Genomic DNA, 13,427 nt, shown 5'->3' with positions numbered 1-13,427 from the left:
TGCACGCATATAAAATGTTCAATAATATTTTATACGCTATCTACTTAAAACACTTGCAATAAATAATAATTGAAATAAATCAAGGTAGTTGATAAATACTGTTTATCTCATGTTTGCACATACGCAATAATAAATTGAATAGTTTTCCAATAAATAGGTACATGTTGCATTTGTAGAAAGACACCAAATATATGATTTAAAAAATCTACAGAAAACATAAATCATTCTCAATGTCAGCTACTAGTCCTTCATGCATTTGTCGTGTACTCGTTTCTTGACATGGATTTCGAATTGTACACTATCTTGGAATGTGACGAATGGCGATCGTTGGCTCCGCATCGACGGTATGCACATCTGTTACAGGATCAGCAATAGTGTTTGTTTAATTTTACCAACAGTGCAGAAGGTTAACGTATTTGAGAATCGCGTTTGGAAATAGTTTTGGCAGAATACAAAGCTGCTAATTATTTTTGTTGGTCGTGATTCGTGAATGACATTTTTTTCAAACAAATTGTGAATGAAATCCATACTAAGGTTGGACATTAAACAAACACATCTCGCAGTCTGATTTATGTTGAATATATAATAATAACTTTTGGAAGGAATGTATTTTCGTATGCATCATCTACTTAATATTATTTGCTCAACATGTATGTATGTAATATTTTCATGGAACTAACTACTAAGGAGGTAATATTTAGGTCGGTTTGAGAGTTCACGGAACTAATATAATTTTTTGATGAAAATTTCAATCAATTTGAAGAAGTTAAAAATTGATCATTTAGCTTATGAGTCTGGAATTTATTTCAAAGTATTATTTGGCATAAATGACAGGGTAAAAAAAATGTTCAAATTTTCCTACTAATACAACTACTTTTAAACAATGTCCAATAACCAAACTAACACACTTGGGAAGAGTCTCGGTGGTTACAACAAAATGTCTTTAACCTTCAGGTATAAACACAGATTACCTAAACACAATCTGCTTTAGGTCATCGACTTTAGAGAGTCTTTAATTAATAGTATGTATTAGATGTATTATGAGCATTTATAAGAATTGTAAATAGGTTTTTGAGCTCTTTTTCCTATTACGCTGTACATATTAACATTATAATAATATAATACTATGATTACTAACAAAATAAATTTAAAATTGTAAAATGGAAAATGATCAGTAGATCAGTAGCTATTAAAATAGATATAAGATGTATTGTGAACATAATTTAGTAATAATAAAAAGCATTTAAAAATCAAAATCAAAACAGTGTCCTCTTTAAACGCTTAACATTGGTCTGTTTCAACAAACATTACGTGAAACAGATTTATGAACCTAAACACAAATCGGTGTTTCTTATCATAGATGATTTTTATCTATTCTGTTTAATTTTATCCCAAAAAATGGTTCATGCAACGTATGTATGTATGCCTAATTTTTAGAAAAATTCCTATTTAGTTTTCCGCTTGAGACATGGAAGAAGCTTAGCACGATTTATGTATATGTAGATATAATCAAATCCAATGATTGTTCAATTTACTTCAAAAACTTGAGTCGGAGTTTCTATTATATCGAATAAATTGAATGGTGTAGCAACCCTATTACGTACAAGACGATATTCCACATTAGAGTCATCGGCATTGTGTGGCTTATATCGCGGAAGAGATGACAAATGGAGAAAAGTGCCAATTATTTTAGTTTGTAGGATTCGAAAAATTGAAAAAGTTATTCAAAATATCCAGAAAATTTTAAAGAATTTAATATGTTTACGATTCAATTTTAAAATTAAAAGAATTGAATAATTAAGTTTGAGACATTGAAATGTAAAATAATTTAAAATACTTAATCGATTATGGTAAAAAAATAAATAATTAGTAAATATTGTTTACAATATCACAATAAAACAAAAACAAAATATATTGATGAATTAGGCTGCTGAGTTATGACGTTCACACATTTTTAGAATGTTATAAATATAATCTTCTATCACCATATATATAATATCACTATTCTGTGTGTCTCTGTGTTTCTGTTTCTGTGTAAGACAACGCTCGCCTTACTATAATAGTCGTTTCGATTCGACATACATATGTACGTCACAGCTAAATCAATGCCAAAAAAAATTAACGAATATACTAATATAATGTACGAAAGTACAAAAGAAAAAAACCTCTATATATACTGTTTGCTACCAATGTTTCCTCTGGCCTAATAGATGGCGTAAAGTTTCTGAGCATCTAGCGCCATCTATTGAAAATGTATTTAATTAATTAATTTTTCTATTGGTGTTTCATATTGTTTATATGTACATTGGTAGGTAGGTGGTTTTTACAATTTTTTTCATATTAAACAATTAAATATAAACATTAAATTAAATATATTTAAAAGGTATTTGAAAAAAATTCGACCGCGTGCGGATCGACACATTTCTTTAATTTTTTTTTAATTTAATAACTTAATTGGCCAACAACCCAAGCGATGGTATTTCATCGGGTACAACACTAGTAATACAATAACAACAAATGTGTTTAATATTTTTTTTTCCCTTTTTATAGTTTGATGTATGGCGTTTTAATTTTCAGCCCATAAATTCACTTTTTTTATAAAGAAACATTGCTTCTTAACATAAAGTATCCATTTAAAAAATTGTACTTCAATACAATATGGAAATAATACCACAGTTGAAACACTTCAATTAGTTCCCTCTTCATATGCAAAAGAAACTATTGTAATTAGTTTCCGTCGATCTATATATATTTGTCGACCATGTATTAGCAGACGTTTACTTAATTGAAAGCACTTCAATTTGACACACACACACGCCCTTGTTTCAACTGAAAACCAATAGCAAATAAAGGTGGGTTTTGTATGCTTATGGAACAACTGCAGAAAATAGAGAATTTGCTAGCATCATATGGAAATTGTTCTCAATGTTTGCTCCATGATGTTTATTAAAATGAGTGGAAGTTTTACTTGTATTTTCAAATATGTAGCTGAAATGTGAGTGGAAATATGTACGTGGGTGTTTATTAATTTAATAGTAGAAAATTAAAATAAAATTCCTATATTTGAAAATTATAGACAACTAGTGGTTTTACCTGGCTTCGCTCGGTTTTTGTAATATAAACCGCTTAAACAGGGAAACGAATAGGAACTGGAAATAGGAAAACGGATCTGGAGCTGAAAAAAGGAATCCGAAACCGAAACTGAAAATAGAAATGGGAAAACTTGCGCAAATGTTTGTGAAAGAGCATGTGCCTCACTTTGAAGCCATTCTCAGGATGAGAGTGGCCTCTCTACGTCTTCGTATATTTTAATCGCCTAATTGTCTTCTTGCTGCTGCATCTTCTCATGTTTACTATTTTTATTATCTATATATTATTTATATGGGCGTTGGAGATTGCAATATTCTCCCCATCGTCTGGAATAAAAGCTATTATTATCATTATTATTAAAACGAATAGGAACTGAAACAGGAATCCGGATCTAGAACTGAAAAAAGGAATCCGAAACCGGAACTGAAAAGGGAATCCCGAACCGGAACTGAAAAATGAATCTGGATTTGAAACTGAAAACGGAATCGAAATCGATATCAATATCGTCGTTATAGAAAATTAAATTTTTTCAATAACGTCACGAATTCTACGAACCAAAACTTACATATATACAAAGTCTCTTTCGAAATTATATATTAGATATTCTCTTAATATTTTAAAATTCACTTAGTTTCATACTTTAAGATATGAAAAATTATATTCAACAGGTGTAGGCGCCGAGAAAAATGTCTGCTATTATTTTATTGGAAAATTTCTCAACAAGTTTGTGTCACGACATACATATATGTACATACCTATGTATATGAAACATCCTTGTGAATTTATTTCAAGTACGCAACTCTCAAAAGATAACTATTAAATGCGTCAAGTGGAATACCAATCCAAACTATTTCTTGAAATCCAGGAAAATTTAGTTTTAGTTGTACATATAATATTATATATAAATATTTTTCTATTAAATATTTATTTAGATGTATCAAAAAGATAATTGAATATTTCCTGTATTATATAAATAGGTTTATATGTAGCATAACTATTGCTTATAAAGCATGTCTTTACTCTAGGAAATAATCGTATTGAACTGTTCCATATGTTGGAATTTTCAAATAGATCCCAAACGTTCTTGCATTGCGAACATTATAAACTTCTAAATTTTAATGAATATATATATTATTTTAATTTTTTCACTTCCATGAGATGAAACTTCTCGTTTAATAATCAGCTAAATATCTACATACTTTGCGATTTGAAAACAAAAAGACTATACTGTTGAAACCTTGAATTTAAATTTTAAAAAATGTACCCTATCGATAGATAGGGTATGAAAGCTCTTCATACATGGAAAAAAATAGCTAACCGCACAGAGTGTTAAGTGAAGTTTTGAGAATTTGAGATTAGATAGAGCTTCATCAAGTGCATATTTATAAACTGATTTTGTAAATCAGTGCAGTATCGACGCATATTCAGTCAATTGCACTCGTCTAATAGTTTTCACACGGGTTTATGTAACTACATTGTTTTATATAAGGTATTTTACAACTGCTTTGCAATAAACCTAATGCGATATATTAAATTAATTTTTCTTTGCTGATGATTGTTCATCATTTTCCATCTACATATGTCACTGATACGTTAATGTTTTTATTTGGATTGATACGCTCGAACTCAACATAGTTTGATAACCTAAGAACAATATTTTTTAGTATTTTAATCAACCTCATTTTAAACGATATTATCTATTTGAATCGAAAATATGAACCTCAGTTTAATTGTGATAGTCTGATATATAACAAGCTGAAGAACGCTTCCTGGTAGAATTAGACACCATATAAATTATAGTATACATGTTTTATTAAATTTATATTCGTGTTGTTTTCATAGTTCGCGAATTAAGTTTTAATTGAAAATTTTATAACAAGAATATAAAAAAAATTCTATCTAGATTGATCATAACTTATCAAAATAAATAAATTTGTATTTGATTTTGATTATTTAAATTATTTTACATTTCAATGTCTCAAACTTAATTATTCAATTCTTTTAATTTTAAAATTGAATCGTAAACATATTAAATTCTTTAAAATTTTCTGGATATTTTGAATAACTTTTTCAATTTTTCGAATCCTACAAACTAAAATAATTGGCACTTTTCTCCATTTGTCATCTCTTCCGCGATATAAGCCACACAATGCCGATGACTCTAATGTGGAATATCGTCTTGTACGTAATAGGGTTGCTACACCATTCAATTTATTCGATATAATAGAAACTCCGACTCAAGTTTTTGAAGTAAATTGAACAATCATTGGATTTGATTATATCTACATATACATAAATCGTGCTAAGCTTCTTCCATGTCTCAAGCGGAAAACTAAATAGGAATTTTTCTAAAAATTAGGCATACATACATACGTTGCATGAACCATTTTTTGGGATAAAATTAAACAGAATAGATAAAAATCATCTATGATAAGAAACACCGATTTGTGTTTAGGTTCATAAATCTGTTTCACGTAATGTTTGTTGAAACAGACCAATGTTAAGCGTTTAAAGAGGACACTGTTTTGATTTTGATTTTTAAATGCTTTTTATTATTACGAAATTATGTTCACAATACATCTTATATATATTTTAATAGCTACTGATCTACTGATCATTTTCTATTTTACAATTTTATTTTATTTGGTTAGTAATCATAGTATTATATTATTCTAATGTTAATCTACAGCATAATAGGAAAAAGAGCTCAAAAACCTATTTTCAATTATAAATTTGTATTGAAACAATACATATGTATATGTATATTTAAATGTAAGACATATAAGACGTTCAAAAATGAGACATTTTATTTTTTTATGATCAAATAAGAATAACTTCAGAGACACCAGTCTATTATATTTTATAGAAATTATAAAATATAAATTTAACTAGTTAAAATAAGATTTATTTTACAATAGATATGTATATGGTTTAATTTATAACAATCAATTCACTAATGCCATACTATTTCAAATTTGTAATTATCTCAATGTTCAAAATGAACTGCATATTTTGATTGATATTTTTTATTTAATATAATTTTTGACATTTTTCACCTGTACATTCAGGTATGAACACAGATTACCTAAACACAATCTGCTTTAGGTCATCGACTTTAGAGAGTCTTTATTTATTTTATTATTTATTAGATGTATTATGAGCATTTATAAGAGTTGTAAATAGGTTTTTGAGCTCTTTTTCCTATTACGCTGTACATATTAACATTATAATAATATAATACTATGATTACTAACAAAATTAATTTAAAATTGTAAAATAGAAAATGATCAGTAGATCAGTAGCTATTAAAATAGATATAAGATGTATTGTGAACATAATTTAGTAATAATAAAAAGCATTTAAAAATCAAAATCAAATAATGCAAGAATATTAGAGTAAGTTTTGAATACAACCTAATATTATATGCACATATGTAGTATATTTCAATAATATTCTGCGTAAATGGACATTCGCTTGATGATATTGTAATGCTAATTCATCAGTAATTTGTCTATATACTGTAATTATCAGTTTTGGGCATTTGAAAGTAATCGTATAACTTTTTTGAATGCATGAATGAAATTTAATCTATTTCTTGTTTCCCTTTTAATTTGATTGTAGCGACAAGCTATCGAATGCAACGCCTCCTCAGTTAGAAGCAAATGGCCAGTGCGAAACCGGATCACTCTACCGTCAGTAGTGTTTATCAGCCTATGATGATGGAGCAGGGCAAAAAAGAGACGGGCTCGAAATCGATGCAGTACATTGCTGCAGCTGGTGGTAAATACAATATGTTTTATTTCCTCGAACGTTTGACTGAGAAGTATTCCTTAACTATCTCCAATGATTTTTGGCAACAAAAAGTATACTATTACGTATTATAAACCAAAGAGTAAACAAAGCGAAAATACTTTTATTCAAGTCACTTGAAAGTCTATCGGAATAAACGAAAGGTTTCATTTGAAGAAGTTAAGAGGGCTGTACACCGGAAACCTTAAATTTGTTGCCGTTCCTTTCTTCGATATATATATTGAGTGAATGCGACAATATATATCAATATATATATTGAGTGAATGCGACAGTTGCGCTTCGACCAGATAAAACGTGTTTTAAATTGACAAAATCGAGGTTTAGTATTCTATTTTCTCCTCCAAAACTGGACCAATTTTTAAAAAAATTTCATCATCGGTATGAGAAAGATATTTTCTGTGCATCTATCGGCGTATTTTTTTTAAAATCGACCGTTAAATAAGCACGCTAGACTCTTTTCGTGGGTGTAAAAAAGAGGCGATTTTATAGATGTTTGGCGGCTCCTAGCTCCTATAAAAAATAATAATTAATCAAAAAAATAAAACGATAGATGCACCCCAATGGTGGATATCCATAGCATATTGAAAAATAATTTCTCTAGTGCCATAATTGAGGTAGGGAGAAGTATAGTACGTTTGTATGGACGAGGCGCTGCTGTACAGCCCTCTTAAATTCATTATTCATTATTTGTCCGAGTGAAAATCTAAATTTGTATATTGAAAATAAAATAAAATATATTTTTAAAATAATACAATTTATTAATAACTAGCTGAACCCGGCATTCGTTGCAATGCCTCAATAACGCATGCAATTCCCGTTCCCGTTCCCATTCGCTATTCTCGTTCCAGTTCCCGTTCCCGTTCTCGTTCCTGTTCCCATTTGTCGGAAAAACGCAGAGAGAGAACAAATTTGAAATTATTCAATTAATTGTTTATTTTATCTTAACAACGCATGTCGCGATGCGAAAACATTTGAAATTATGGCGTTGTAATGCCACTCATTCCCGTTTTTCCCGTTTCCGTTCCCGTTTTTGGCCGATATTTTTTCACAGGAATCTTCCCGGACATGCATACAACAAATCCTGAAATTTCCATCGTTATCAGTTTAGTGGTTTAGGAGCCTATTCGAGACAGACAGACAGACAAACATTGATCTTTACATTTCACTTACGATTACAATTCAGGAAAAAGTTTGCCTCTTATCCGATCGTTTTCATACTTTGCCATATTGCTCATTTTGGTCATATCAATATAAGTAAGTGGATCCTCCGCCATTACAATAGAGATAAAATATCGTTTAAGAAGCGTTTCAAGATCGAAAATTTTTAATCTCAGTGACGTCTCGTAGTCATTAATTTTATTCATAGATGGCGGTAGTAAAATAAAATTATTGTTATTTTTATTCAAAATAATAATTTTATATACAAATTGTAGAAGAGGTATGTTTTAAAAAAACTTTTTTTTATAATTGTATATATATATAGATAGATATCATCAAATTGTAATAAAATACAGTAAAAAAATTCACGTTTATTCTTAATATAAATGTTAATCGAATGATTAGTTTACTTAGAAATGTACTCGAAATGTTTCCATAATATGTCTTCCATAAATGGTCTGCGGTAAAAATAGTCCGTAAATTACATAAATAAGAAAACGTTCTAAAGTTTTATGCATACAATTGTTGTCTACTAAGTGTACTTCCTCAATCATTCAATTAATCTGCATCATATTTCAAATGCCACTTCTATTTCACGACAATGTGAAATAAGTAATTGTCAAGCTTCCGTTGAAATCACAATGAAATTGTGTACATATGTAATCGTTACGTTTCTTCAATCGTTTTGCTTGTTTTATTTATAGGAAACTTGGGTATCTTAGCACTTGGAATGACCATGGGATGGACTTCTCCGTCGCTACCAAAATTGAAGAACCCCGAACAGTCCCCATTAAACATTCCTATTAATGCCGATCAAGAATCGTGGATAGGCTCATTAATCACATTAGGAGCCGCTATAAGTGATGCAAATAATAAATTAGGTATATTAATACAATTTTTAGACGTCTGGATAATATTTCAATATTTTTAGGTCCGTTATATAGCGGTTGGGCAGCAGACAAATTCGGTAGGAAATTGTGTATTCTAGCAAGTGGAGTTCCGCTACTTATTGGATGGATTCTTATTGCATCAGCAAACAATGTCAACCAAATTTATGCAGCTAGGATTATCTTTGGTTTGGCCGTTGGACAACTGTTTACGGTAGTACCCATGTATGTTGGAGAAATAGCTGAGGTATTAAAATATTATAGTTTATCAGTATTATGGATGAAAATAAATGTATCAAAATTAATATTTAAACTGAAAACTTTCAGAATGAAATAAGAGGTGCTCTCGGATCTTTTCTACAAATGTTTATTGTATTCGGATTTTTATTTACATATGGCATTGGTCCGTATGTTAGCTATTTAACTCTCAGTATTATTTCAATGGTGCCTGTTGTCTTGTTTATGATAGCATTCTTTTTTATGCCAGAGAGTCCCAGTTATCTTGTCGGTAGTCGTAAGTATAATGATCATTGTACAATATCACTGCAAAGTCAATTTTGAATATAATGTACCTCAGGTGAGCTCAAATATTGTTAATCACTTTTTTCGATCTCTGATATTCTTTGAATATCTAGTTGGATTCTATCATTTTACTCCTGAAATATTTTAAGTAAATAAACATACATACATATACTCCTTTAAATAACCAAACAGGAAAAAAATCGCACAAGCAAAGGTATCAGGGATTAGAGATCAAAAATCATAGATCATAGGCAACACCTCCGAAAAGAGACATGACAGAACATTTCACAGCCACAGACAATCCATCTCATCCTGTTGGAACCAAAACATTCCAAAATTTAATAATATCCATTCAGAACATGGTTGCCAGATTTCCAAAATCACACATTTACTATTTCGAACGATCAAAAAAAAAGAAATTTAAAAATTAATGATATATAATGATGTAAAAAAGTACATAACTACATAAGTATGTATATATGTAGATGAGAACATATAAAATATGGTCACTTAATGATTCACAGAAATCACAGTTATTAAAAAATATTTGATACAATTGCAGGAATTACAATATAAAAATTTATACAATCAAAACAGTTATATTAAAAGTTTTTTCCTAGCTTGTTTCAAAATATGTTCTTAATTTTCCTAAGTCATTAAAATTGCATTAATTCAGCTTCTACGGTTTATAATAATAATCTATTTCTCTCCTTTCTCCAGGTTGCACTCATTAGACTAAATATTCTTTCGCTAATTGCAATGGAATGTAGGATTGAGTTGTAGGCCACAATTTTATACAAATTATTGCAAGTGGAATGATCTTTAAAAAATATTATCCATTTCTCATAAATAGTTTTTTCTCGTTTGCTACAGTAAAAAAATATTTAATAAACAGAGATCTTCGTATAGACGGTCAAAATTGCAAATAATTTTGTTAATTCTTCAATTGAAGAAAAATTCGATTGTCATGTTTGGTTAAAGGACAGGACTTTAATGGATTAAAATTTGTTACTTTTGATATTTTTTTAAATTTACCATTTTCATTTACGTACATTTTTGTATTTATACAAATTTTGTTAAGTCGGGATTTTCAGAGGCAATGCGGGACTCGGGATTTGTCTGTAGAACTCGGGACAGTCCCGCTCAAATAGGGACGTCTGGCAACCCTGATTCAGAAACTTTCTAAGCAATCGAGAGATTTTGCTGATCATAAAAATAGATTATGTCTGACATTGCTTGATGAGATTTGAGTTTTTTGTCTGAGATTTGCTTGATGTCAAAAAATTTCATGTATTTTGGTTTTAATTACCCAGTGAATATTTACTTTTGAATAAAATTAACAATTTTCAAGATATTAATCGTCTAATTGTTTAGCGCCTCACCACATATATTATTTTATAAATAGGTACAATTAATTTGAGGTAATTTATAGTACATGTACGCCGTTTACATGTAAGTAAAAAGTTTATATTATAATAATTTTATCAACTCTAGAACAGAGAGAAGCTGCTGAAACATCATTAGTTAGACTGCGGGGAAAATCTGTACAAGGAATTCAAGAAGAGTTGAATGCCATTCAAGCAGGACTCGATCAAAATTCAAAAGCACCATCAATCAGTGATTTGTGGACATCTAAGGGCAATTTCAAAGCGTTATACCTTTCATGTGGACTTGTCGCCTTTCAACAATTATCTGGAATCAACGTTGTACTTTTTTATATGCAGACTATTTTCGACAAAGCCAACACAGGAATGTCTGCAGACATTTCTACCATCATCATTGGTGTGGTTCAAGTATTGGCGAGTTCTGTGACACCACTTGTCGTCGATAGACTCGGAAGACGTTTACTTTTGATAGTATCCGCGGTTGGAATGACCATCGCACTGGTGAAGATTAATTTGTTGTAATATGTATTTCCAATAGACAATTAGTAAATACTCTATATTTATTTTATTTCTAGGTTCTGTTAGGATTATTCTTCATTTTGGATTCAGTCCAAAGTTCGGCAGTTGAATACATAGCATGGTTACCGGTAGCTTCATTAGTATTGTTCATGTGCGTCTATTGCATCGGTAATTAAAAGAAATTATTTCACTGTAGTATTATTCTTAGCTGATTCAATGTATGTGTGACCAGATTTTTTTTTTAATTTTTCCAGGTTTCGGACCACTACCATGGGCGGTAATGGGTGAATTGTTTGATCCAGGTGTGAAATCAATGGCTTCGACTATTGCTACCACTATTTGTTGGATAATTGCATTTATTATCACAAATTTCTTTGGAACAATAGCAGAAGCCTTGGGAATGCATTATGCTTTTTGGATTTTTGGTATGTTCACATTAGCAGCATTTTTCTTCGTCTTCTTCTTGCTTCCCGAAACAAAGGGAAAGAGTCTTCAGGAAATTCAAGCTGTTCTTAATAAATAATCGTTATAAATAAATTTTCATAGTATATTTCGACTGTGATCGCATAACTGTAATATAATTTATTTAAATACAATTCTATTTTCAAAGTAAACTATGTTTTAATTATTGAGAAATGATTTAATTTTAACACCCATTGAATCGCCTCTTCGTATATGTATTAGGGTTTCTGTATTTCCGGACTTCTTAAATCCCCGGGACACGGGACGGAACCCGGATGCGTTCCCGGGATTCCCGGGATCCCGGGACACATGTAAAAAAAACATTTTTTTTTCAATTTAATATTTTTTATTAATAAAAAAAATATTTATTTATTTACAAAATATAAAAAAAGTAAAAAATACATAATATATCTATTAACTGGAAAAAATGTAATTATAAAAGTAAACTTATTTAAATTAGTTTCTTAAGAATACTAAAATATTTAAATGAGAATCCGAAAGCCTATTTCTAGATTTGGTACAAAAATTTCCAGCAATGAAAAAAACTCTTTCAGTTTCGGTCAAAGTTGAGGATATTTTACGATACTTTGTGTATTTGATTTATTATTTCCCTTCGCGCATTCTTGAAAATGTTGTATATTTGTTTTTTTTTATTTGTTTAAACAAATTCTCGAACAAAATCCAATTCCCGGTATTCGAGATAAGAATTCCCGGGACACGGGACAACAAAAATTCCGGGAATGTCCTGGGTCGACTCGGATCAGAAACCCTAATATGTATGTATGTATGTATGTATATAAAAAAAATATATATATATATATATTTTACATAGATATATGTATACCAGGAAGGCTTAACAGGTAGACCCCAATCCACCTTCCTAGACAATTAATTACAAACGTTACAGCATTTTTTATTACATAAATCACGAAAACACGAAATTAACAAGTAATTAATTAATGAATTAATCCATTGAGACATTTATGGATTCAGATTTGTACATAATTTTTTACATATTGTACATAAATCAAATTCAGATATTTGTGACACAGCGGGTAGGATGGTTTTTGCCAATTTGTTGGAACCGTTTCAATAAAAATCAGATAAATTGGCAAACCCTGATAAGAAACGATCGACTTGGAGTCACAAACATCCAAGTCTGACCAGCAGTATTAAAGATTAGCACGGGATCGAACCCGGAACCTCTCGGTGCTAAATATAAACGCAACCACCGAGCCATACTGCTGACATACATATACAATAAATACAGATTATGAATTGAAATAGGAGATAGAAAATCAGCATTATTATATTCATTATTTTATGCTTTTGCATATAGTATTTAAGGGAAAGTATTTTTGCGATAGTATTTAAGGGAAAACTGTTTATATACGTATACTTAATATGTACAATTTTAGTGTTTTATGGCATTGAACAGTAGTTACACAATAGCAACAACAATTTTTGTAATCACAGGTGATTATTTCATGTTCAAGTGAACATTCAATAAATTTACAGAAGGTTATGTCTTTTAAGTGTACTTAACATATATGTAAATAAATGTGTGATAATGAATACAATACAGTCACAAGAT

The 13,427-nt window shown here is 29.8% G+C and overlaps 1 protein-coding gene across 3 annotated transcripts; it reads left to right on the top strand.

Moving 5' to 3' along the window:
• The first annotated feature begins 2,779 nt into the window (after positions 1-2,779).
• Positions 2,780-11,983, top strand: LOC143912144 (facilitated trehalose transporter Tret1-like). 3 transcript variants are annotated; one of them, XM_077431369.1, is made up of 8 exons: positions 2,780-2,852; positions 6,712-6,870; positions 8,763-8,918; positions 8,990-9,192; positions 9,273-9,459; positions 10,962-11,353; positions 11,428-11,539; positions 11,626-11,982. In XM_077431369.1, the coding sequence occupies exons 2-8, from the start codon at positions 6,753-6,755 to the stop codon at positions 11,892-11,894; spliced, it is 1,437 nt and encodes a 478-aa protein (XP_077287495.1). In that variant the 5' UTR covers positions 2,780-2,852; positions 6,712-6,752; the 3' UTR covers positions 11,895-11,982. The 3 variants fall into 3 exon arrangements, with proteins under 3 accessions (XP_077287495.1, XP_077287494.1, XP_077287493.1); XM_077431368.1 differs by lacking the exon at positions 2,780-2,852 and adding an exon at positions 4,498-4,579 and having other exon boundaries at positions 11,626-11,983; XM_077431367.1 differs by lacking the exon at positions 2,780-2,852 and adding an exon at positions 4,814-4,889.
• Positions 11,984-13,427: the final 1,444 nt, after the last annotated feature.

The sequence above is a fragment of the Arctopsyche grandis genome, chromosome 5 (genome assembly GCF_051622035.1).
Source record: "Arctopsyche grandis isolate Sample6627 chromosome 5, ASM5162203v2, whole genome shotgun sequence".
NCBI classification, from domain to species: domain Eukaryota; kingdom Metazoa; phylum Arthropoda; class Insecta; order Trichoptera; family Hydropsychidae; genus Arctopsyche; species Arctopsyche grandis.
The sequence above is the reverse complement of the archived record's forward strand: the minus strand, read 5'-3'. Positions and strand labels throughout refer to the sequence as shown.

What these genes read in the sequence shown, in the direction of transcription:
- LOC143912144 (XM_077431368.1), top strand. Translation starts at nt 6,753, where the DNA reads ATGGCCAGTGCGAAACCGGATCACTCTACCGTCAGTAGTGTTTATCAG. An exon ending in TTGGAATGACCATCGCACTG is followed by an intron (nt 11,354 to 11,427) that starts GTGAAGATTAAT and finishes TTTTATTTCTAG; the next exon opens with GTTCTGTTAGGATTATTCTT. An exon ending in CATGTGCGTCTATTGCATCG is followed by an intron (nt 11,540 to 11,625) that starts GTAATTAAAAGA and finishes TAATTTTTCCAG; the next exon opens with GTTTCGGACCACTACCATGG.